The 23,667-nt window shown below is 36.5% G+C and overlaps 1 protein-coding gene across 1 annotated transcript in view; it reads right to left on the reverse strand.

Moving 5' to 3' along the window:
* Positions 1-23,667, reverse strand: part of LOC150085099 (serine/threonine-protein kinase D3-like) — a 224,473-nt gene that overhangs the window by 117,394 nt on the left and 83,412 nt on the right. The window contains exons 10-11 of the mRNA XM_090375772.1: positions 9,005-9,128; positions 1,495-1,572 (exon numbers count right to left, since the gene is read on the reverse strand). Of these exons, the coding sequence (XP_090231898.1) occupies positions 1,495-1,572; positions 9,005-9,128 (202 nt within the window). The remainder of the gene's footprint in view (positions 1-1,494; positions 1,573-9,004; positions 9,129-23,667) is intronic.

The following is a 23,667-nucleotide window of genomic DNA, read 5'->3' on the forward strand; positions in this document are numbered from 1 at the left end:
ATATTGAGAAGTAATGAAAACTAGTCCATAAAAAATTAAATTTGAAAATATGCCCTACCAATTGATGAAATTTGTTATCTTAGCATTTATAATTATCTTTTATCTCAGACGCTGGGATGAGGTGCTACAGAGTATATATAGTTATGATAACCAGGGTTCCCTCATCTGTGCAGCAGTTTTGGAGGTACTGCACATTAAATGTTTTGTGCATGCATTACATTCTGGAATGCAGCTGAACATGCTGCACCCAGGTCTCGGCCTCTGCCAGAGAGACTCCTTCTCATGAGGGTTTTACATATTTCTATTACTGGAATATAAATTATGCTTTATGTGGGAAAACTTGGAAGAATCACAGCACAAAAATTCAAAGAAATTATTTTTCCCCTCATCAATAAAGGATTGCACTGTCTTATTTAAAAAAAGAAAAAAAAAAACTAAATCTGGACTTATCTACCTCATGCAGTATTGTAATTAAAAATGAATGATTCTTTCAATTTTCATATATATAATTTCATGTACAGGTTTAAATTATTACTTTTATTATTCATTTTCATATAAATTGAATAAATTCTATTTGTAAATTTGATAAGTGAAAAAACCAAAGGTGAAAATGTTTTTTTTTATACATAGTGACATTTCTTTAGACAATTTTAATTCAAAATGCATTGTGCATGTACAACACATCTAAAATGGTGTCAATAAAATTGGACTTTTTTGTAAAATTTCTGAAAATATTTATCAAAGACAGAAGGAAAAATTCATATGTATATTCTACCCTTAGTTTTTTATTAAAAACCTCAATAATTTTGTGCTTACATTAAGTTAAATATTTTACTACCAGCATGCATCCATTATAACTCCTTAAGTTTTATTGATTAACATGGCTATTCCTATGCATTATATTGTAATGAGGTCTCTGAAGAATGCTAGAAAGGTTCGTGTTAGTGTAACCCTGATGAAGAGATTGAAAAAAAAAAAAAAAAGGATGAAAAAATAATTTTTTTTTTTTTCTTTTTTGTATATTTGTGCTGAAATTTTGATTTTATGTTAGAACTGGACTAAATATTAGTCTTTATTTTAAAATTTGTATCTTTAAATTTTGCTTAATCAGTGGTCTTTTTTTTTTTTTTTTCAATGGCTTACTTGTAATACAAATTTAACCCATTTGGGAGGGGGCAGACAATTTACCCATTATACGGATAACAAAATTTCACCCAGTCTACGCTTTCAGTTGTGTACAAAATACAGCATTTAGCTTGTCTTTTGCATGTTATAAACGGCTAAAGTTGGGAGGCTAAGATTATGATTAAAGATTATGACTAAGATCATGATTATGATTACGATCATATATTAGATTATGACTAATCTAATATATGTATATTTCCTATTATTAAACCTGTTACAATCTATATTTTTGTATCCGTTTCGCTCTGAGCAACTGTAATTTTAATAGGCTAAGATTAGTTTACCAATAAACATATTATACATGCTTACCTTATAATATTTTGCAGTACTTTCATTTTGAAACATTGTGATTGACTTGGTATCTAGCCTCCAATAGTGATGCTTCCTCTGAACACAAAAATAAAATAATTATTATTAAACTATAAAAGTAAAAGAAACAAATTAACTAAAAATCATTATAAATAATAAATACAACTGGGTAGTTCTTCCATCTGAAGTGCTAACTTCAGATGGAACAACAGTTGTTCTGATTAGTACTTTTGGCTCATTTTAAGACAATCCCCATATATAACGATATTAAATTTAAGATAAATCACATAGTTCACAATCACACAATTTTAGATCAACAGATACAGATCATTGCAGCCTGCTTATGTTAGAACCTCCTCCCCACCTAAAAAAAAAAAAAAACTGGATAACTGCAGTGATAACATTTACAAACATTTCCAATGATTTGTTTTCCATAAGTTAATAATTATATAAACACTATAATGCTAAAAGAGCATATGAATAATCATATTTATTTTTTACTGTAAAAAAAAAGTAATTTAAAAATGCTTTTGATTCTTGTGCACTAAACTCAGCACTTACAATTGTTGTGTGAACCAACAGACATTTCTGCTATTTAATTTTTAATCTAGTAAAATGCCTGTTCATGAAATATTGCAATTATGATGTTTTCAAAAAAACAACACATAAGGTTAGAAGCTTACGATGCAACTGCCTACAGAGATATCTGTTTGAAATTTTTTGACTTTATCAAATACAGATATTGTAATAATAATTTTAAAAACTGTTGTTTTGATAAAAAATAAAGGGCAATCGACTCAAATTACACTTCACTGCACTGAAATTGAAAAAAAATTTTTGGAATTACTTCACAAGCAATGAAAAGTATACACTGCTTGCTGAAACAACCATGTCTTGTTTGCAGGACATGCTTTTGAGTTGCTGGATTTGTAAATAAAAAGTCAAAAGATAAATGACAGCATACAATTAAAATGCTTTAATTGTATTTTATCATTTATCTTTTATCTCAGATTTCCAAACACCTGCTGATGAGTTAAAAAAAAATAATAACAATAAAAGTTGTTCATTAAAATTTATTAAAAAACTCTAACATGGTTAGACAGTTATGTACAATGATTTATTTAATTTAAAGAGAAATTAATGAGTACATCATACTGAAATCTAAACTGCAGTGCATGTTCTTCTTTTGATATATTAAATGTTTTTAATATTCTGCATAGCTAACCAAATTTGTTAACAGGAGAGACTGCTTCTACAGGGATGGAATACACTTAAATAGAAAGGGTGCAAGAATGTTTGCTGATGCTATCGAGGCAGTGTTAGGTGGGTCGGAAAACTGCTAGATTGGGGGGATACAAGGACTAATAGATTAACAGTAGCCACTGGCAGAGGTGGAAGTGATTCTTGCACTGCTTCTATTGGAATGAGCCGCAGCCTGGAAAATAAGATGCAGGATATTTCAGAGACTGCTGGGAATCATTGGGGTACAAGTAAACACATGGGTTGTGTTAAGGTAGCTAAGAAAAAGAACAGGTGCATGTATACTTGTGTGTACACCAATGCTAGGAGTTTAGTAAATAAATTTGATGAATTTGAGGTATTGCTCAAAACATCAAAGGCAGATATTGTGGGGATTTCAGAGACGTGGTGTCACACAGATATAAGGAATGCAGAACTGGAATTTGGGGAGTACAATGTCTACAGAAAGGATAGACAGGATAGGAAGGGAGGAGGGGTTATGCTATTAGTTAAAAAACACATAAAATCCAAGGAAGTGAAGCCAGTCGAAATCGCTGGACAGTGCAGTGTCGAGTCAGTTTGGTGTGACATAAGCATTGGGAGATCAAAATTGAGAGTAGGAGTGTGCTATACGCCTAATGACTCTGATGAGTATAATAAGAAACTGTTCGGAGAAATAGAGTGGGGCAGTAAATCAGAGAGTCTTATAATGGGGGATTTTAATTTCCCAGATATTGACTGGAATTTGGGGGCTGGTCACTCACACAGTAGCAAGGCTTTTGTGGATTTATTGGATGATTGTTTTCTACATCAGCATGTTCGGGAGGCAACTAGAGGGAGTAATACTCTTGATTTGATTATCAGTAGTGATTCTTCATGCATTAAGAATCTGCAGATAAATGAACCACTTGGTGGCAGTGACCACAGTGTCCTGAAGTGGGAGTTACTCAAAGAGGTAACTACCATTAGTGGTAAAGGGAAGGGGTATTGCTTTCGTAAAGGCGACTACAATGGACTGAGACAGTATTTAAATTCTATACAGTGGGATCAACTGATGATATTGCCAACAGAAATTCAAAATGGGAAGCATTCAAAGAACTTATCTTGGAAGCTACTAGGCTTTACATACCAACTAAGAAATATTGTTCAAGGTTTCGGCCTAAATGGATGTCAGATGAACTGATGAGGCATATGGCAGAAAAGAAAAATGCATGGGATACATACAAATTAACACGTGACACAGACGCCTATAATAGATACAAGTTGATCTGTAACGAAGTTACAAAGGAGGTTAGGCAGGCGAAGGCAGATTACGAGAGATCCTTGGCAAGGGATGCGAAGAAAAACAGCAAAGAGTTCTTTACTTATGTAAACTCTAGAAGGAAGGGGATGAATCAGATTGGTCCACTTGAGATCGATGGGTCAACTGTTGATGACCCTGCTCAGGTAGCTAACAAACTAAATGAATATTTTGCATCAACATTCACACATGAGGAGTTATTCAGCGAGGGGAATGCCAGAGGTGTATTCAACTCTAGCAGTAAGCTAGAGAATCTTGTAATAACTGAGAGCAAAGTGGAGGAGAAATTGTTGAAGATAAACACAAGAAAGGCACCTGGGGTGGATGGGATCTATCCAGTTATATTAAAGGAGGCAGCAAAGGAAGTAAGCAAACCCTTAGCCATAATTATGAGAGCTTCCTTGGACTCAGGGGAGGTACCCATGGACTGGAGATGTGCAAATGTGACCCCAATTCACAAAGGAGGATCAAAGGCTGACACAAGTAATTATAGACCTGTGAGTTTAACTTCTGTTCCTGGAAAATTAATGGAGGCACTGGTTAAAGAAGCACTGCAGGATCATCTAGACAAGACTTCAGCTATCAGTTATAGCTCAGACACAGCATGGTTTTGTTAAGGGTAAGTCTTGCCCGACCAATTTGATTGGATACTATGATGCAGTCACAAAAGAACTGGATGCAGGGAATAACTTTGATATTATATACTTGGATCTTAGAAAGGCTTTTGATACTGTTGCACATGGAAGACTGCTGCACAAATTGGAGCAGTGTGGCATTGGAGGCAAACTGCTGCTATGGATAAAGGGGTGGTTGAGGGGGAGAAGACAGAGAGTGGTAATCAATGGACACTGCTCATCGTGGACTAATGTTATTAGTGGAGTCCCTCAGGGTTCAGTATTGGGTCCTTTATTGTTTTCTGTATTTATAAATGATATTGATGATGGTATATCAGGCTTAATGTCCAAGTTTGCAGACGATACGAAGGTTGGCAGGGTTGTCAAGGACACTACTGACACTATGCTGCTGCAACAGGATTTGGAAAGGTTGAGCAGATGGGCTTCGAGGTGGCAAATGAAGTTTAACATTGACAAATGTAAAGTACTACATATGGGAAACAGCAACCCCAGAGCAACGTATCAACTCTGTGGTACTACACTGACAGTGGTAGAGAATGAAAGGGACCTGGGAATGGTTGTGCAGGCAGATATGAAGTTCTCTGAGCAGTGCAGACGGGCTGCAAGAGTAGCTCATGGTGTATTGTCAATGATATATAGGAATTTTTCTAGCAGGGATAAGGAGGTGATTATTCCCTTGTATAAGGCAATGGTCAGGCCACACCTAGAGTACTGTATACAGGCCTGGAGGCCTCATTTCAAGAAGGATGTAGAGCTGCTGGAACGAGTACAGAGAAGGGCAACTAGATTGGTGAATGGGATAAAGGGGTGCTCTTACGAAGAAAGGCTTAAGTTTTGCGAATTACAGTGTCTGGAAACTAGGCACCAGCGAGGTGATCTGATAGAGGTGTACAAAGCCTTGAATGGTTTGAGCATGCTCAATGCTGATGGGATTCTTCCTCTTGCTCAGAATAATCACCTGAGAGGGCATAAATTCAAATTGAGGAAAGACAGATGTAGGATAGATGTGCGGAAATTTGCCTTTAGCCAACGGGTGGTTGGTAGGTTGAACAGACTTCCATCCTTTGTCGTGGAAGTTGATAGCCTAAATAAGTTTAAGGCTCAGCTGGACAGGTATTTCGAACAAACAGAGGGGTGAAGTGGAAGTGGTTATTTTTATTTATTTATGTTACTTTTTTTTTTTTTGGCTGATGCTGCATAAGCTTGCTTTCTTGCATCAAATGCCTCTACTAATGCTAATGCTAAATTCTGTGAACAGCAGGAAGCTTAAATCACTCCAGCAGTACAGGTAAGATTTTGGCTTAATGCTGACAACTATTGTTCTGTGGATATTATAGGAATCAGAGCTACTGTATTATTTAATAATAATAATGAATTATACCTAAATACTCAGGGTCTTAGGAATACTTATGAATTTTCAAATTTCCAGTATGTGTTAGGTCTCAAGTTTGCCAGATTTATGAGGTTCTACTGTATATGAAAGTGGCAGCTATGATTTAATGCAGCAAAATGCAAGTCTTACACTTGGGAGAATAGCAACCCTCCCCAAAATAAATTATACACTCGGTGGGTTTGAATTAAAAATAGCAGAGGAAGAATGGGATCTGGGAGTAATAATACAGGCAGATATAAAGTTTTCTAAGCAGTGTAAACAGACAACCAGGAAAGCCCATGGTGTCGATGATTTATCAAACATTATCCTGTAGACATATGGAGGTTGTAGTCCCACTGTATAAGGCAATTGCAACACAGCATTCCACATCTGGAATACTGTGTTCCATATCTGAACACAGTATTCTAAATACTGTGTTCGGATATGGAATACCGTGTTCAAATATGGAGACCTCATCTGCAAAAAAGACAATGAGCTACTTGAAAGGATCTAAAGATGGGCAACTCTCATGGGGAGATCGGCAAAAAGGCAACCATATGAGAAAAGACTCCAATTATGTGGGCTACAGAGCTTGGCAACCAGGAACCTTAGAGGTGACCTGATTGAGTTTTATAAGGCTCTGAGAGGGGTTAGTAAAATGAATGAAGGTTTAATTTTCACTGTTATTGAGAATTCCAGAACTCAGGAGCATAAATTCAAATTAAAGGAGAAGAGGTTTAGACCAGATTGTAGGAAGTTTTCATTTAGCCAGGAATTGCTGATTGCTGGTACAGGTTGCCTTCTTAAGTAGTTGAGACTGACAATTTGAATAAATTCAAAGGTCAACTGAATACTGTGTTCGGATATGGAATAAATACTGTGTTCGGATTTACTTTTCTCCTCACATAGTTACCTATGTGAGGAGAAAAGTAAATACAGTAAACCCCCGCTATTTGCGGGGGTTACGTTCCTGAGAAATGTCGCGAATAACGAAAACGCGAATAATGAGTTATGGTTCCCATAGTAATAAAAGGGCTCCATTCCAAAGTATGAAATATATAAGAAAAACTAGTCTAAAATTTTGTCTATGTATGTATTATACGTACCTTCATATTATGACTATGTACATAGTGAAATGCAAGCATATGGCATCGAAATGAAAATAAGAAACAATTTAATATTAAATGTAATATTTATTAGAAATTTCAAACCAGCACCTTTGCTAGCAAAAAAACTTATCCCAACAGTGCTATCACCAGTTTCGCTAAAGTGTTGATAAAGGAGTTTTGCCTTTTCACGAATGATGAGTGAACTTAACGGAATTTTATTTTGAGTTCGGTCTTCTATCCACAGATTTAAAGCTTTTCCATCTTTTCTAATTTAACATCACGAGTTATAGAGCAAATTTTTGAAGCAATTAGCGCGTTTTCACGGACACTACGGCGGATTTTTTCTTCCGATTTCTTGATTGATCGTACCGTTGACTCATTGATTTTATGTTTTGCCACTGAGGAGACACTTTCACCATTAGAAATTTTGTCTAATAACTCAATTTTATTCGCTAATGTCATCACCTTCTTTGATCTTTTCACATTTCCCTTGTTATTCATAGCCATATTTTTGTAGGGGTAAAAAAGAACTTGTCCACAATAAAGTCACTTTCTTCCATTAACACGCTCGAAAAAGTCTGTTTTACACTGAAAAACGGTAGATTTATCATTTTTGTAAGCATATCAATTTATAAATTGATAAATTTATTCAATTTATAAGCATATAAATTAAAAGCAAACGACGAAACCTTCCATGACAAACGCATAACACATACTGAACAAGGATTAGCGAGAAACATCCACGCTCGTGATTTTGTCACCCCTCTTCCCCCCACCCACTGAGCGCTGTTTTGACCGGGAAAGGTAATTCTAGCCACGCCCATGTTTTTTTTATGGCGGAAAATATTCACGGCGCTTTAAAATTCGCATTTTTTTAGGTTTCATTTTATATTAAATCGGCGATCGCGAATACGCGAAACCACGAATACAGATACCGCGAATAGCAGGGGTTTACTGTAATTTGTATTTTCTTATATAATCGTTTTTTTATTTTATTATTTTTTTTATTTTTGGCCAGTGCAGAAAAAGCTAGTGGCTTCCTTGCACTATATTGCTGTTATTATATTCTCAATGTGCAAATGACTATTCTGTTTTGTAGCAGCCAATGGACTTTTGAATGCCATAAGTAACATTACGATCTTACAAACTCACAATAGAAGTCTGCTGCCTGCCAAACATAAGCTATGAACTTAAAAGACAGACTTGAGCAGAAGTAAACTAAGTTAATTTTACCGATATGCCATCAGTAATACAGAAGATAGCTTGCAGTAAATAATAATACTATATTTTACTGATATACTGTCAGTAATACAGAAACAAGTGGCTTGCAGTTGAGAAATATGGGCAGAATACAGTTTTCATATAACAAATAACATTAAACTCAACAGCAAGATTTTCTTTTTTTTTTTTTTTAATATAACATTATTGAAGCAATGTTATTGGTACCTCTCACCATTTTTATTATGCCCAAGTTTCTTAATTGTAAGCTTCTCACTTTCAAATTTTAAACAGCAACAAAAAGGGATAAAAGAATAAATAGGAATAAAATAATATAGTTAATAAATAATAAGCTAATCACACAGATAAATCTCAAAAAGTAAGCACCCAATGCTGATCACTGAGCAAACTACTAACACATTCTCTTTTACATTTAATTTGATAATTTATACTTTTTTTTTTTGATTTATTGTCTAAAAACTAAAAAACTCAATCTTGCCAGATACCAGTTTTTAAAATGTTCTACCTATTTTTTAATTTTATCCCCCATCCCTTGCATCCCGAGTTTTTAAAATCTGGTGAAAAGATTTACAGAAGGGATAAGTATAAAATAAGAGATGGAAATAATTGGTCATACCATATTATCTTTATTAGTATAATGATACATCCATCCTTGCTTCAGTATCTTCGAACCTTTTCTTCTGGTCTGCTTAATACTTTGGACAATCCTCATCAAAGGTATATTATTGCTAGACTGGGCACTATGAAAACAAACACAAGCTGCATGAAAAGAAAAATCCTAGTAATAAGCATATCACTCTTTCAAATTTTATCAGGAAATAATTATAAAATAAATAAATGTTTAGTTTATATTCCAAGTTAGCCACACAGGGGGCCAAAAGGCAACTTTTTGGAATTTACGAGAAAAGTGGATACATTTTTGGATTGCGTGGTAGCAGAGTGCAAACTTGAATAACTAGTGTGCAGAATTCCTCTACATGAGTGCCAACCACTTGGCCATCTACAAATAAAATAAATTAAAAAATTCAATGCTTATTAGATATTAATACAACAGGGTTAGAAACAAAAAGAAACTCCTTACAAGTGAATTTTATGTTTCAATTGATCATGGCATTAAAGACAAATTGAAGTATATTTTGAAGATTTGCTTGGTGTTTTCTGATAAAGCAGCATACAGGGACATAATGCACCAAGTCCATCACTGTAGTAGAACAAAAAAAAACTAAAAACTCTTATAAACAGTACACCACTGTGAACATCACACCAACAACAGGCTTCTCAGTAGCCAGGTGGGAAGGAGCAGCAGTGCGTAGTACAAGCTTCTTGATTAGACCGGGGTTCGAGCCCGTCACCACCAAATACGGAGGATGCGGAAAGGTCAGGGAATGACCACCGCATATCCCGGAGCAACATGGCCTTAGTTGCTAATGCTCCTAAAAACCAAATAATAACAATAACACCAACAACAGAGGAAAAAAAAAAAATATCAGATATTAAAAACAGGCTATCTGTGAGAGAAATAAAAAAAAGAAAACACAACTCATTATTTAAACCAAGGAATAAAATTGCTGGGTTAATCTTTAGAAGCTGGTACCCTTCCAGTAGATCGTTGCGAGGAGGCATGACGTCACTGCATATGAATATCCTGCTATGGTTAGTCTTAGAGAGTTTATCCCCGCTTACCGCTGTTTTAAAATAGGGAACTCGTTATCCGCTAATAAAACAGCGGTAAGGTTAGTGTATTTGCTAATAAAACAGCGGTAAGGTTAGGGTATTTATCCCTCGCCTTACCGAGGGATAAATACCCTAACTAAGACTAACCGTAGCACAGGCTATGGTATGTCAATTAATGCTACTCGCAATGATCAACCAGAAGTGTACCAGCTTGTGTAAAGATTAACCAATTGTTGTTTAAATGAAAACTAGAATTGTTAATGACAGTTTTCATTTTTATTGTGCCATTTCATACTGTTCTTTACATTTTTATTATTCTAACTGCTTGGTCATACTGCACGTATAATAGTGTTGGCATTCGAAGTGAGCGGACGTGCTTTGTCAGAACTCCTCAGTTAAGTGGATTGGATTACTGTTGATTATTGCTTTTAAATATTTGATTTCTTTAGATATTGTTGGATTCTTTTGTTATAGGTTTTCCTGTAACAGTTTGATTTTTATAATATTATAGATATCATTTTTTAAAGTTAATTTTCATTGATATTTAGCTAATTTTATAATGGTAATTACGAAATCTGCCTTAAACATGTCACAGGGTATCGTGACTCACACGGAAATAGCCGATGACGATTTACGGGCAAGTCATGATTTAATCTGTTGTGGAACCTGTGGAATGTTTTCCAAGGTTGACCTGGTGACTAATCATAGCTCACCTGGGGATTCTTTTCTTTGTGATCGATTTAAGGAATGCACTGTTCATAAATTACAATTTGGTGCACTGATGGAACAATATGAGTGACTAGAAAAAACGGGTGCTTGCTCTCGAGAATAATGCATCTGGGAGCTTGTCAGGGACTCAAGACTCCAGCAATCTACCAAGCGATGCACACCCGATTCGGGCCTCACAACAGAAAAACCAAGTGCAAACTACTCTGGTTCAAAAGGACTTTGTTTTATTAGGAGACTCCATTGTCAGGGAAACAGGGAATATTTTTTGTAATAAGGATAGGTGGAGTAGAACCAGGGTATGTCTGCCGGGAGCAACTATTAATGATGTCACCAACAGATTGTCGATTTTAAGGGGGGTAAAGAGATTATTATTCATGTGGGGACTAATGGCATTAAACATACACGATCTGACGATTTGTTGGAAAAATACAGGACCATGCTGAGGAAATGCCGCGAGCTAGGCCACAATGTCTATGTGTCTGCAATTCTGTCCAGACAAGACAGGAGGGATTATATGTTAAAAGCCTTGTGGATTAACTCAAGACTTGAAGGACTCTGCAAGGCTTTAGGGAGGAAATTTCTATCAGCATGGCCCACACTTGTAGGTAGAAGGAATTTGTTTTATAGAGACAGGATACACTTAAACAAAGGTGGTGCAAAAGTTTTTGCCAGTATTATTGAGGATACCTTAAAGGATCAGGGAAACTGTTAGTTAGTGGGGGATGAGAGTAATACTGACACGTGTTTATCTGATAATATTGGTCAAAGTAACTCTTGCACATACCTCAAGAGTTCTTATCTGTTACCACAACTGGACATATTATCTAGATGTTCTGGGGGGCAGAAACGTTTGAAGTAAGCGGGTAGCTAACGCCAGGGAAGCGAGCCTAAAAAACTTCAAGGGTTGTGTTAGGGTTGTTAAATATACAAGAACAGTAAGTCTTAATTGTTTATATAGTAATGTTAGAAGTGTTGTCAATAAAATGAGCGAATTTGAACTGCTGGTTAAAACAAGTAGCATGGACATAATAGGGCTTACGGAAACGTGGTGCCAACCGGAAATAGGGGATGATGAGTTTCAGTACGGCTTGTATAATGTATTTAGGAGGGAGAGGGTAGATAGAAGGGGTGGTAGGGTAATGCTTCTTATCAGAAGCAGCCTGAGTGCGACGATAGCTTTCCTGGATTCAGACGTTTCACATGCTAGTATAGAATCTGTATGGTGTGAGATAGTTGGAAACAAAGGTATAATGCAAGCAGGAGTAATCTACAGACAAGGTGATTGTGAATATGATGACAGCCTCTGCATGCAAATGGAATGGGAAAGTAAGTGTCAATGTCTTATTATGGGTGATTTCAATTTGCCTCTAATTGATTGGAGTAAATGGGAAGGGAACTCGACATGGGGAATAAAATTTTTAAATCAACCAGATGACTGTTATTTGTATCAACATGTCAGGGAAAATACTAGAGAAAAGAATATCCTAGACATCATCATCATCATCCATGAATCAGATGACATAACAGGGCTGACAGTAGAGGAACCAGTAGCAGGTAGTGATCACAGAGTTCTACGGTGGATGATGAAGAGAGAGAGAGGTAGCAGTAATAAAAGGCAAAGGAATGGGTTATAATTTCAGTAAAGGAAATTACGATGCCTTAAGGTGCTATTAACTTATGGCCTCTATTAACTGGGTAGATATCGCACAGAGAACTAATACAAATGAACTGTGGTATGCTTTTAAAACATTAATCACAGACGCCTTGAATGCGTATTTACCATTAAAAAAAAATACTCCACGAGGAGGGTTCCAAGTTCGATGAATAGTGAAGTTGCCACATTACTTGAGCAGAAAAAGGTGGTATGGAAAAGTTTCAGAAATGGTACAGAAAAGGTTCGATAGGCAAAGGCAGTTTATGAGAAATCGCTAGCACCCACAGCAAAGAGGGAGGATAAGGAATTCTTCACATATATAAATGCTAAGATGAGCAGGACAAACCAGATTGGACCTTTACGTAAGGGAAAGGGGACAGTATTAAATACACCAGCTGCCATTGCAGATGAACTCAACAGTTATTTTGCATCGATATTTACAGATGAAAAACCTTTCATGGCAATGGGAAATTGTGGGAGCGAAGTTGAAAAATATGTAATTAATGATATTGAAATTTCGCAAGACTATTTAATGAAAAAACTTTCGAGCCTACAGGCCAGTAAGGCTCCTGGAGTTGATGGAATATACCCTATAATCTTAAATGGCCTCCATAGCCAAGTGGTCAGGAGCGGTGGCACACGCTCTTTGAGTAGACTGGGGTTCAAGCCCCTGACTGCTAAATAGCATTAGCATTAGTAGAGGCATTTGATGCAAGAAAGCAAGCTTATGCAGCATCAGCCAAAAAAAAAAAAAATAAAGTAAAATAAATAAATAAAAAATAACCACTTCCACTTCACCCCTCTGTTCGTTCGAAATACCTGTCCAGCTGGGCCTTAAACTTATTTAGGCTATCAACTTCCACGACAAGGGATGGAAGTCTGTTCCACCTACCAACCACCCGCTGGCTAAAGGCAAATTTCTGCACATCTATCCTACATCTGTCTTTCCTCAATTTGAATTTATGCCCTCTCAGGTGATTATTCTGAGCAAGAGGAAGAAACCCATCAGCATTGAGCATGCTCAAACCATTCAAGGCTTTGTACACCTCTATCAGATCACCTCGCTGGTGCCTAGTCTCCAGACACTGTAATTCGCAAAACTTAAGCCTTTCTTTGTAAGAGCACCCCTTTGTTCCATTCACTAATCTTGTTGCCCTTCTCTGTACTCGTTCCAGCAGCTCTACATCCTTCTTGAAATGAGGCCTCCAGGCCTGTATACAGTACTCTAAGTGTGGCCTGACCATTGCCTTATACAAGGGAATAATCACCTCCTTATCCCTGCTAGAAAAATTCCTATATATCATTGACAATACACCATGAGCTACTCTTGCAGCCCGTCTGCACTGCTCAGAGAACTTCATATCTGCCTGCACAACCACCCCCAGGTCCCTTTCATTCTCTACCACTGTCAGTGTAGTGCCACAGAGTTGATACGTTGCTCTGGGGTTGCTGTTTCCCATATGTAGTACTTTACATTTGTCATTGTTAAACTTCATTTGCCACCTCTCAGCCCATCTGCTCAACCTTTCCAGATCCTGTTGCAGCAGCATAGTGTCAGTAGTGTCCTTGACAACCCTGCCAACCTTCGTATCGTCTGCAAACTCAGACATTAAGCTTGATATACCATCATCAATATCATTTATAAATACAGAAAACAATAAAGGACCCAATACTGAACCCTGAGGGACTCCACTAATAACATTAGTCCATGATGAGCAGTGTCCATTAATTACCACTCTCTGTTTTCTTCCCCTCAACCACCCCTTTATCCATAGCAGCAATTTGCCTCCAATGCCACATTGCTCCAATTTGTGCAGCAGTCTTCCATGTGCAATATGGTCGATCTGCCAACTCGCACTGCACCAGCATGGCAGATTATGGTCCATTTCCCTCAGCATGAATTGTTGAGGAGGCTTCCATCCTGCAGTGGGTTGATAATGGCTGCAATTTACTTTTTACTTTTTACCCTATAATCTTAAGGGAGGTGGCAAGTGAGTGCATTGAGCCATTGAGGCTAATTATGCGAGCATCACTAGACTCTGGGGAGATTCCGTTGGAAGTTATCGACCTGTCAATCTGACTTCAGTGGTAGGGAAAATCATGGAGGCAATGATCAAGGGTGGAATTCAGGATCATTTGGATAGAATTGAAATTCTCAAGGATACTCAGCATGGTTTTGTAAAGGTAAAATCTTGTTTAACAAATCTGGTTCACTATTTTGAAAGGGTCACTCATGAGCTGGATTTAGGGAATAATTTCGACATTGTTTATTTAGATTTCAGCAAAGCTTTTGACTCAGTCCCACATGAGCGGTTGCTTTATAAGCTGGAACAGGTTGGAATCACTGGGAAAATCCTTAGATGGATAGCAGGATGGCTTCAGGGTAGGAGGCAGAGGGTTGTGATAAATGGCTATTCCTGAGATTGGGTTGATGTAAGAAGTGGGGTTTCGCAAGGATCAGTATTAGGACCACTGTTGTTTTTAATTTTCATCAATGACATTGATGAAGGGATAGAGGGCGTGATGTCTAAATTTGCAGATGATGCTAAAATTGGTAGAGTAGTTAATGATCACTGTCAAGCTGAGCTTCTTCAGAGAGAGAGAGACCTAGATAGACTTCAGGAATGGTCAGAAAAATGGCAGCTATGCTTTAATCAAACAAAGTGTAAGGTATTACACCTGGGAAACAGTAATCCCAAAATAACTTATTCACTTGGTGGAGTTCAACTAAACCCAGTACTGGAGGAAAGGGAGTTGGGTGTTACGATACAGTCAGACATGAAATTCTCTGAGCATTGTAAACAGGTTGCAAGGAAGGCCCATGGTGTCCTATCGATGATCTATTGAACTTTTGAAAGTAGAGATGGGGACGTGATAATCCCATTATATAAGGCTTTTGTTAGACCACATTTGGAATATTGTGTTCAAGTATGGAGACCGCACCTAAAGAAAGACATCAAGCTTCTTGAAAGGGTGCAAATATGGGTAACTCGCCTGGTGAGATCGGCAAAAGGGCATCCTTATGAAGAAAGACTTCGAATATGTGGGTTGCAGAGTTTGGAAACTAGACACCTTAGAGGAGATTTGATTGAGGTGTTTAAGGCTCTGAGAGGCATCAGTAAAATGAATGAGGATGAAATTTTCAAGATTATAAATGATGCTAGAACCAGGGGACATAAATTCAAGTTATGGGGGGGGGATGTTTAGATTGGACTGCAGGAAGTTTTATTTTAGCCAGCGAGTTATAAATTACTGGAATAAGTTGCCTATGTGGATGGTAGAAGCTGACAGTTTGGGGAAATTCAAAGGTCATCTGGATAGTACCTTCAGGTGAGGGAAACGCATAGGATGATAGGTTTAATTTCCTTTTCTTTTATTAATTATTATTATTATTATTTTTTTTTTTTTTGGCTGGTGCAGCATAAGCCATAGGCTTTCTTGCACCATGTGACTAATACTAAGTATCACTTGTGCAGTAGTGTTCATAGGTAGTATAAAAGTGTTTTAATTTAAACATCATTAGGTGATTAAATCATGTTTCATTTAAACCTTGATTTAACTTTTATACAGATGGCACCACAATCCATTCATTATTATTTTCCTTTGTGTATTTCAGCACTTCCTTCACATTTTGCTTTCTCTGATATGACAACCACCCGTTTTTATTAAGTTTGTTATTTCAGCCTTATTTCTCTATGTTTTTGGTTCTGTATATCCTCGATTATTTAAGCAGTGTTATAATACGTTATTTTGGATGGGTGAAGTGGGAAGTTTTTTTGTTTTTTTTTTGGCTAATGCTGTATAAGCTTGCTTTCTTGCATTATATGCCTCTGCTAATGCTATACAGCATCAGCCAAAAAAAAAAAAAAAAAAAACTATCCATTCCCTCCAATGGTTTGTCTAGTTCTTCCTTAAATTTATTTAAGCTATCAACTTCTACAACAGATGGCAGTTTGTTCCTGCAATCAACCACTCAGTGGCTAAAGGCCACTGAGTTCCGCACATCTATTCTTCAACCATCCTTCAACTTGAATTTATGCCTTAATTCGAACAAGAATCCCATCAGAACTAAGCTTGCTTAAACCATTCAAAACCTTACACACCTCAACCAGATCACCTCGCAGGTGCCTAGTATTCAGAAGCTGCTCTTTGAATAACTGAGGCCTTTCTTGGTAAGAGCACTCTGTTCCCCTCACCAATCTAGTTGCCATTTCTCTGTACTTGTTCCTCTACATCCTGCATAAAATGAGGCCTCCAGACCTGTATGTAGTACTCAAGATGTAGCCTGACTACTGCCTTAACTTGAAAAAATCACATTAGCTGTCCTGGCAGACTATTTGCATTTCTCAGAGAACTTCATCTCTGACTAAACAATTACTCTCATGTCTTTTTTATTTTCTGCGACCCCGAGTGTAGTACCACACAGTTGATATGTTACTCTGCCCCTTTGCATTTGTCAATGAAAAGTACTGGACATGGGTAGCAGTAACCCCAGACTAACATTGTCTATATGGTCCCATATTGTATTCTTAACCATGATCTTTCCCACCACTGAAGTCAAACTCACTGGTCCACAGCTTTGCCCATCATGGCTTTTTCATGATGGGCAAAACTATAATAAAAAATATCTTCTTTATGGATTAGAGAGAGAGAGAGAGAGAGAGAGACATGGACATTATTTCATGCGGATTATTCTGGAGTCTACTGACGATCTCATTAACATCCCCAGTGAAATGATGCACCCCTTTTTAGCATACTATACTGGGATTTATACTGTCCACACCCTCGCTCACTTCGGTAGACTTTCTTATAGACGCTTCTCTAAGATTGCTATATTAGTCAATTTTCAGCAGTTTTGACTCCTTGTTACTGATCACTCATGGTTCAAATGGTCTTTTTTTTTTCAACTGTAAAAATTATTGCTATGATTATAAGATAAATAAAAATAAATAAGTGACTGGGAAATTAGTTCCAGAATTATTTTTTTTAATACTTAAAATAAAACAGGACACTAACGTCTTCATTTGCATTTCTTTTTACAGTGAATTCTGTTCCTATGCTTCCAATTAAAAATTATCTACATATGTACCAAAGCAAAGTGTTACCTGTACAAATTTTTTAAATTGTTTGGAAAAATATTGCATGTATGTGCCTTCTTAAACACAGCATCATATTCTTTTGGCATCTTACTATTAAATTAAATTTAACTTTGCACCACACACACACACACAAATTTAAAAAATGATATGACATACCTGACAGGATAAAACATATTCTGTAACATACTGTGTTTTTGTGTTTCATATATTTTATGGAATGCAGAAATGCACACCTGACAATGAATTTGTTAACTACGAATGAAAGAATGAAATTAAGCAGAAATTCGAAGAAATTTAAAAAATTCTGAATTTAATAATGAAATGTAGTTATATTACTTTTTTTGTGAGAAAGATGGAGAAAAATTGTTAATGACAGTAAGATGGAGGAATCAAATAAATGCAATTCTGTTGCAAATCCCGAAAACTTAGTTCAATAGCTATTTTATTAAGCTCCTCTTCTTTCTCTTTTTTTTTTTTTTTTGATCTTCCTCTAAGATGTTAGCATTATTGTAATTTAAATTTCAAATTGTATGTATTTCTTTAATAGTCCACATTAATTTCTATTCCATGTCTAAATTTATTTTACACATTTTAGTTCTTTTAATATTAATTTTTTTTCCAGGTTGTTTACCTTAACTTGACTTGTTGCACAGCTTATTTTTAATCTACAGAAAAGTTTTTAGAGACTACAGATCTGCCCCAGCCATTTAACCTTATGCCCTTTGTAATCTTCCTATTAGTTACCCAGAACTGGTCTCGTTAATCTCTCTCTCTCTCAATCTTATCAAGAGCCACATTAATTTTTGCGTAATATTTCACTCATTTGTTCATCACATTTAGTGACATAATTTTCACTGCTTCCCTTGGTATCTGATTTTTTAGAATATAATTAATTTAATTGTTTCATTGGCATGCTCTTTTTTTTTTTGACATTTCAATGAAATAATTAAATAGTTGAGGATTTATATTATACTTGTTTTTCATTTTTAATTATTTTTAATGTTTTATTCAGTCAATCTAGCTGTTATTCCTATGATTACATTGTTAACAAACCAATTCTAAATATTTTTTATTTTTTAAAAACAGACTTAATAATGGGTACTGAATTTATATTAAAAATGGATCAAAATATCATCAGCATAACAGATTAGTCTTTTTTTATTTATTTTTTAATTTGGTAGTTGTTGGCGCATCGGCTTCTGTGGCCATAATGCACCTCCCAAGGTTTTTGCAGTACTTTGATCCAAGCCCAAGGTGGGATTCGAACTCGTGACCTTTGGGTTGCTAGGCAGGCAGGCACTTTACCCACCTAACTAGCCGTCGGCAACACAGATTAGTCATTTTCCCAGTATACTGGATGGACAGAATTAAGCTGGGAAATTAAACTAAAAATTATACAAGAGACTGATAGGTTGGAAAGAAGCAAAACAGACATTGCAAAGGAATACAACATCCCTTTACCTACTTTATTTACAATACTGAAAAACCGAAAAAGACTTGAAGAAGTGCGTGACACTGGAGCAGCGATGAAAAACAGGAAACGAATTCATGGTGCAAAACACGAGGAGCTTGGAACAAAACTTTTCGAGTGGTACCAACAAATGTGTGCATCTAATTTGCCAATATCAGGTCCGATTTTCAAGAAAAGGAAAATTATCTAGCTCAGCAACATGGGATTAGTGACTTCAAATGCAGCAGTGGCTGGCTTCAAAGATTTAAAGACAGGAAAAACTTGATTTCGCGAAATGTTTGCAGTGAGTCTGGATTAGTCGACAAAGAAAAGGCTACAGACTGGTTGTGTTCTGTAAGGTCCATTCTTGAAAAATATGAGGCAAAGGATATTTTTTATCTTGGCAAGACAAGTTTATTTTATAATATGCCGCCAAACAAAACATTTGTTGTTCAAGGAGAGTCTTGTCATGGTGGAAAATTAAGAAAACAAAGACTCGCTGTTCTGTTATGCTGCAATTCAGATGACAGTACAAAACTATGCCCACTTGTGATTGGTAAATTTTCCAAGCCAAGATGTTTTAAAGCAGTTAACCAACTTTCCTGTGATTATGATCCAATAGAAGTTCTTGGCTTACGGTCAAAATTTTTCAGTCTTGGTTATCAAACTTGGACAGAAGATTGGCTTCAGAAAAAAAGGAACATTTGATGATTCTAGACCATTGTACAGCACATTCTGCCAAGATACTTAAGTTGAAAAATATATGGCTGTTGTTTTTATCCCCAACACCACCAGTTTAATGCAACCACTGGATCAAGGCATTATTTATAATGCCTCAAGAGAGCATATAGAGCCTGCCTGATAAGGTACTTGATCCGCAACATAGGAGGGAACAATTTGCAGCCAAATTGGAATGTCTTGGATGCTATCCGTAATCTTGTTATTGCTTGAGAAAGTATTACATCAAGTATAATAATCAACTGCTTCAGAAAGAGTGGCTTTGGAGAGAACATCATCGAAAAACATGTTCCAGCAGACAAATGTGATAGCAACAGTGAGGAATGGAGGAATTTGAAGGAGCATATTTTGTTGGCAAATTTGAAGAGTTTGTGAAGGTGGATGATGAAGTTACTACCACTGCAATGCCAACACCAGAAGAGCTGCTGGGTACCAAACAAAACGATGATATTTTTGTTACCAGCGACACCATAAATGAAGAAGCGCGCGCACACTGCCATCTAAAAAAGATGCCCAAATAGGACAAAAACTGTGCAAACAACATTAGATTCTTTCTTTAAATTAAATTAATTTATTAAAAAGGTTTGTGTCTCTCCTTTTATATTAAGATTGTAATTCTTTTTACTGTGATACTGTATATATTGTATATATCAAAATATATACTGTACAATATTTTCATTTCCGTTAATATTGCTTTTCTCTTAGTTTATCTTATAAATAAAATAAAATCTTGTAAAAAATGTTATTCCTATTACTGTATTGTTAGACAAGGCTTTTGTTTTTATTTTATCTTATTAATTTATTTTTGATATTATTATTATTTTTTTTAGATATAGAGTGGTAGAGTGGTTCTTTTTTATGTATAAAAAAAAAAAAAAAAAAAGGTAAAATTTTGACGCTTTTGGGAGACCTCGTTATTAAAAAACGTAAAAATTTAGGTCCCTTGAACTTTGTATTAACGAGCTTCCACTGTAACTCTTATATAAATCATCATTTATTTGTATTAAAAATAATAGCCAATATCCTTAATTTAAGGGGCTTAGAGGGGAACAGGTATCCTGTGTGTTATCAGACACAGCCTAAAACACTGATGGATCCAATATCTCTCTATTACAGAAGATTTAGGAGGAAACTGGTTGGCCTGCCTCCCTAAAATCCACTCATGCACACCTTCTCGATGGTAAGCCCTGTTACGTCACTTAGGTGGCAACGACCGTGTAGAGTGGTTCTCTTCAAGAGGCCTGGTCAGCGTGAAGAGGAAAAGACCAAACCATCCAGCATATGACAGCACGACAAAACAAATGGCCCTCAGTCCTCAGCAGCTTTCACTCTCCCTCATACGGCAGTGAGAGGATCAGCGTGGAAGCAGAGGGTGCTAAGAATCTCTGGGTACGATCAGGCTGCCATGCACGGAAACTGAACTTGGCCTGTTATAACGTAAGATCACTCTTCGGTGAAGACAGGATATTAGAGCTGGAAAAGGAATTAGAAAATGTGAATTGGAATATCATCGGTTTGGCTGAAACAAGAAGAAGAAATGAATCACTTATAAGTTTACCAAGTGGAAATCTGCTGTACACCAATGGAAACAGTGAAAGGAGTGAAGGTGGAGTTGGGTTTCTGGTCCATAAAGATTTTAAAAACAACATTTTGGAATTCAAAAGTACATCACCAAGGGTGTCAAGACTAATACTCAAGATTTCTAAGAGGTACAAGCCAAAGATTATAATGATTTATGCTTGATTTGGTAGTTGTTGGCGCATCGGCTTCTGTGGCCATATTGCACCTCCCAAGGTTTTTGCAGTACTTTGATCCAAGCCCGAAGCGGATGATTTATGCACCAACATCGAGCCATGATGAAGAGGTTGAAGAAATGTACACCGAAATTGAGTCTTCTAGATGAGTAGAAAACCCACTACACTATTATTATGGGGGACTTCAATGCTAAGGTTGGAAAAAGACAAAACAGCGCAGAAAGGGTAACTATAGGAAATTTTGGAATTGGTGAAAGAAATGAAAGAGGTGAAAGACTTGTGGAATTTGCAGAATCTAAAGGACTGTCAGTAATGAACACTTTTTTTCAAGAAAAGGGTGAACAGAAAGTGGACACGGAAGAGTCCAAATGGATTAACCACTAATGAAATCGACTTCATCCTCACTAACAGAAGATATATTGTGAATGATTTTACTGTCCTGAATAAGGTAAATGTTGGAAGTGATCACAGAATGGCAAGATGTACACTTGATATAGATGTAGGAAAGGAAAGGAAAAAAACTGACTCGAGTAAATAATACAAAGGTCTTTGAGATAACAGAAGAGGAGAAAAAGCAGTATGTACTGGAACTTAAGAACAAGTTTGAGCTTCTGCAGACTGCTCAGGACCAAGATATCGACGAGGAATATCACAACTTTCTGAAAGTGATAAAGCCCAAGAAACCTATAGGGAAAAAGAAATCCAAAGAATAAAAAATTAGTCAAGAAACACTTGTCATGATGAACCGAAGACGACAAACGAAAAGCAAGAAAAACACTGACAGGGAGAAAATTGAGTATACTGAGTTATGCAAAGCCATTAGAAAGAGACTCAGAGAGGACATAAGAAGATTCAACACAAGAAAAGTAGAACAAGCATTAAGGGAAAACAAAGGATTTAAATCAGCAGCCATGAGCAGTAATACAGAAAGACAAATGATACTGAAACTGAAGAATAGCGATGGTGTACTTATAAACAGCAGAGAAGGCATAATTCAAATAGCAGAAGACTACTATAGAGAATTATACAAGGAGCAGGGGAATGATGCCAGAAGTGGGAAGATGGATTGCAAAGTAGCAACACATACGACATACCCGATATTCTTCCTGATGAAGTAGAACAGGCATTGAAGAAAATGAAGAATCAGAAAGCCCCGGGGAAGATGAAGTTACTGTAGGGTTGTTAAAATTGGGAGGAAGAGACATAACACAAAAACTGGCAAGACTCTTCACAAAGTGCATTAGAAAAGGTGTGATGCCTAAGCAGTGGAATAATGCAATCATAGTTTTGCTGCATAAGAAAGGAGATAAATCAGAAATTGGAAATTATAGACCAATTAGCTTGTTATCCCACATCTACAAGTTGTTCACAAGGATCATTACTAACAGATTAGAAAGAATACTTGATGAGAATCAACCGAAAGAGCAAGCTGGCTTTAGGACAGGATTCTCAACTATGGATCACCTTCACGTAATATCACAGCTAATGGAGAAAGCAAATGAATATAAAACACCATTATGCCTGGCATTTGTGGATTATGAAAAGGCATTTGACTCCATACAGCATAAGGCAATGTTTCAGGCACTGGAAAGACAAGGCATAGATACCACATATATTATGATTTTGAAGAAAATATATGAGAGTGCTACCTCCTTTATTAGACTAGACAAAGACAGTAGGAAATTTAAAATTGAGAAATGAGTTCAACAAGGAGACACAATATCCCCGAAGCTGTTTACTGCTGCCCTTGAGGAAGCTTTCAGAAGATTAGACTGGTCACAGAAAGGAGTCAATGTGAACGGAGAGTACCTACACCATTTACGATTGGCAGATGACATTGTGGTCATAAGCCACGATCCCAAAGAATTAGAGGAAAATCTTAATCGGTTACGCACAGTTAGTAAGGATTTTGGAAAAAGTTGAATATGGCTAAAACAAAAGTAATGATGAACAAGTATGCCACAGAAAGGGAAATAATGATTGAAGGAGCAGTAATTGAAAAGGTGGAGTCATACTTATCTGGGACAAGTTATTAGCTGTAATAATGATAAATGGCTGGAAGTCAAGAGAAGAATAAATTTTGGATGGATAGCATTCAGGAAATATAATCACATACTGAAGAGCAATATCCCAGTTTGTCTGAAACGTAAAGTAATGAACCAATGTATACTCCCCACCATG

The sequence above is a fragment of the Mastigoproctus giganteus genome, chromosome 6, assembly GCF_048544385.1.
Source record: "Mastigoproctus giganteus isolate SK-2022 chromosome 6, ASM4854438v1, whole genome shotgun sequence".
Taxonomy (NCBI): Eukaryota; Metazoa; Arthropoda; class Arachnida; order Uropygi; family Thelyphonidae; genus Mastigoproctus; species Mastigoproctus giganteus.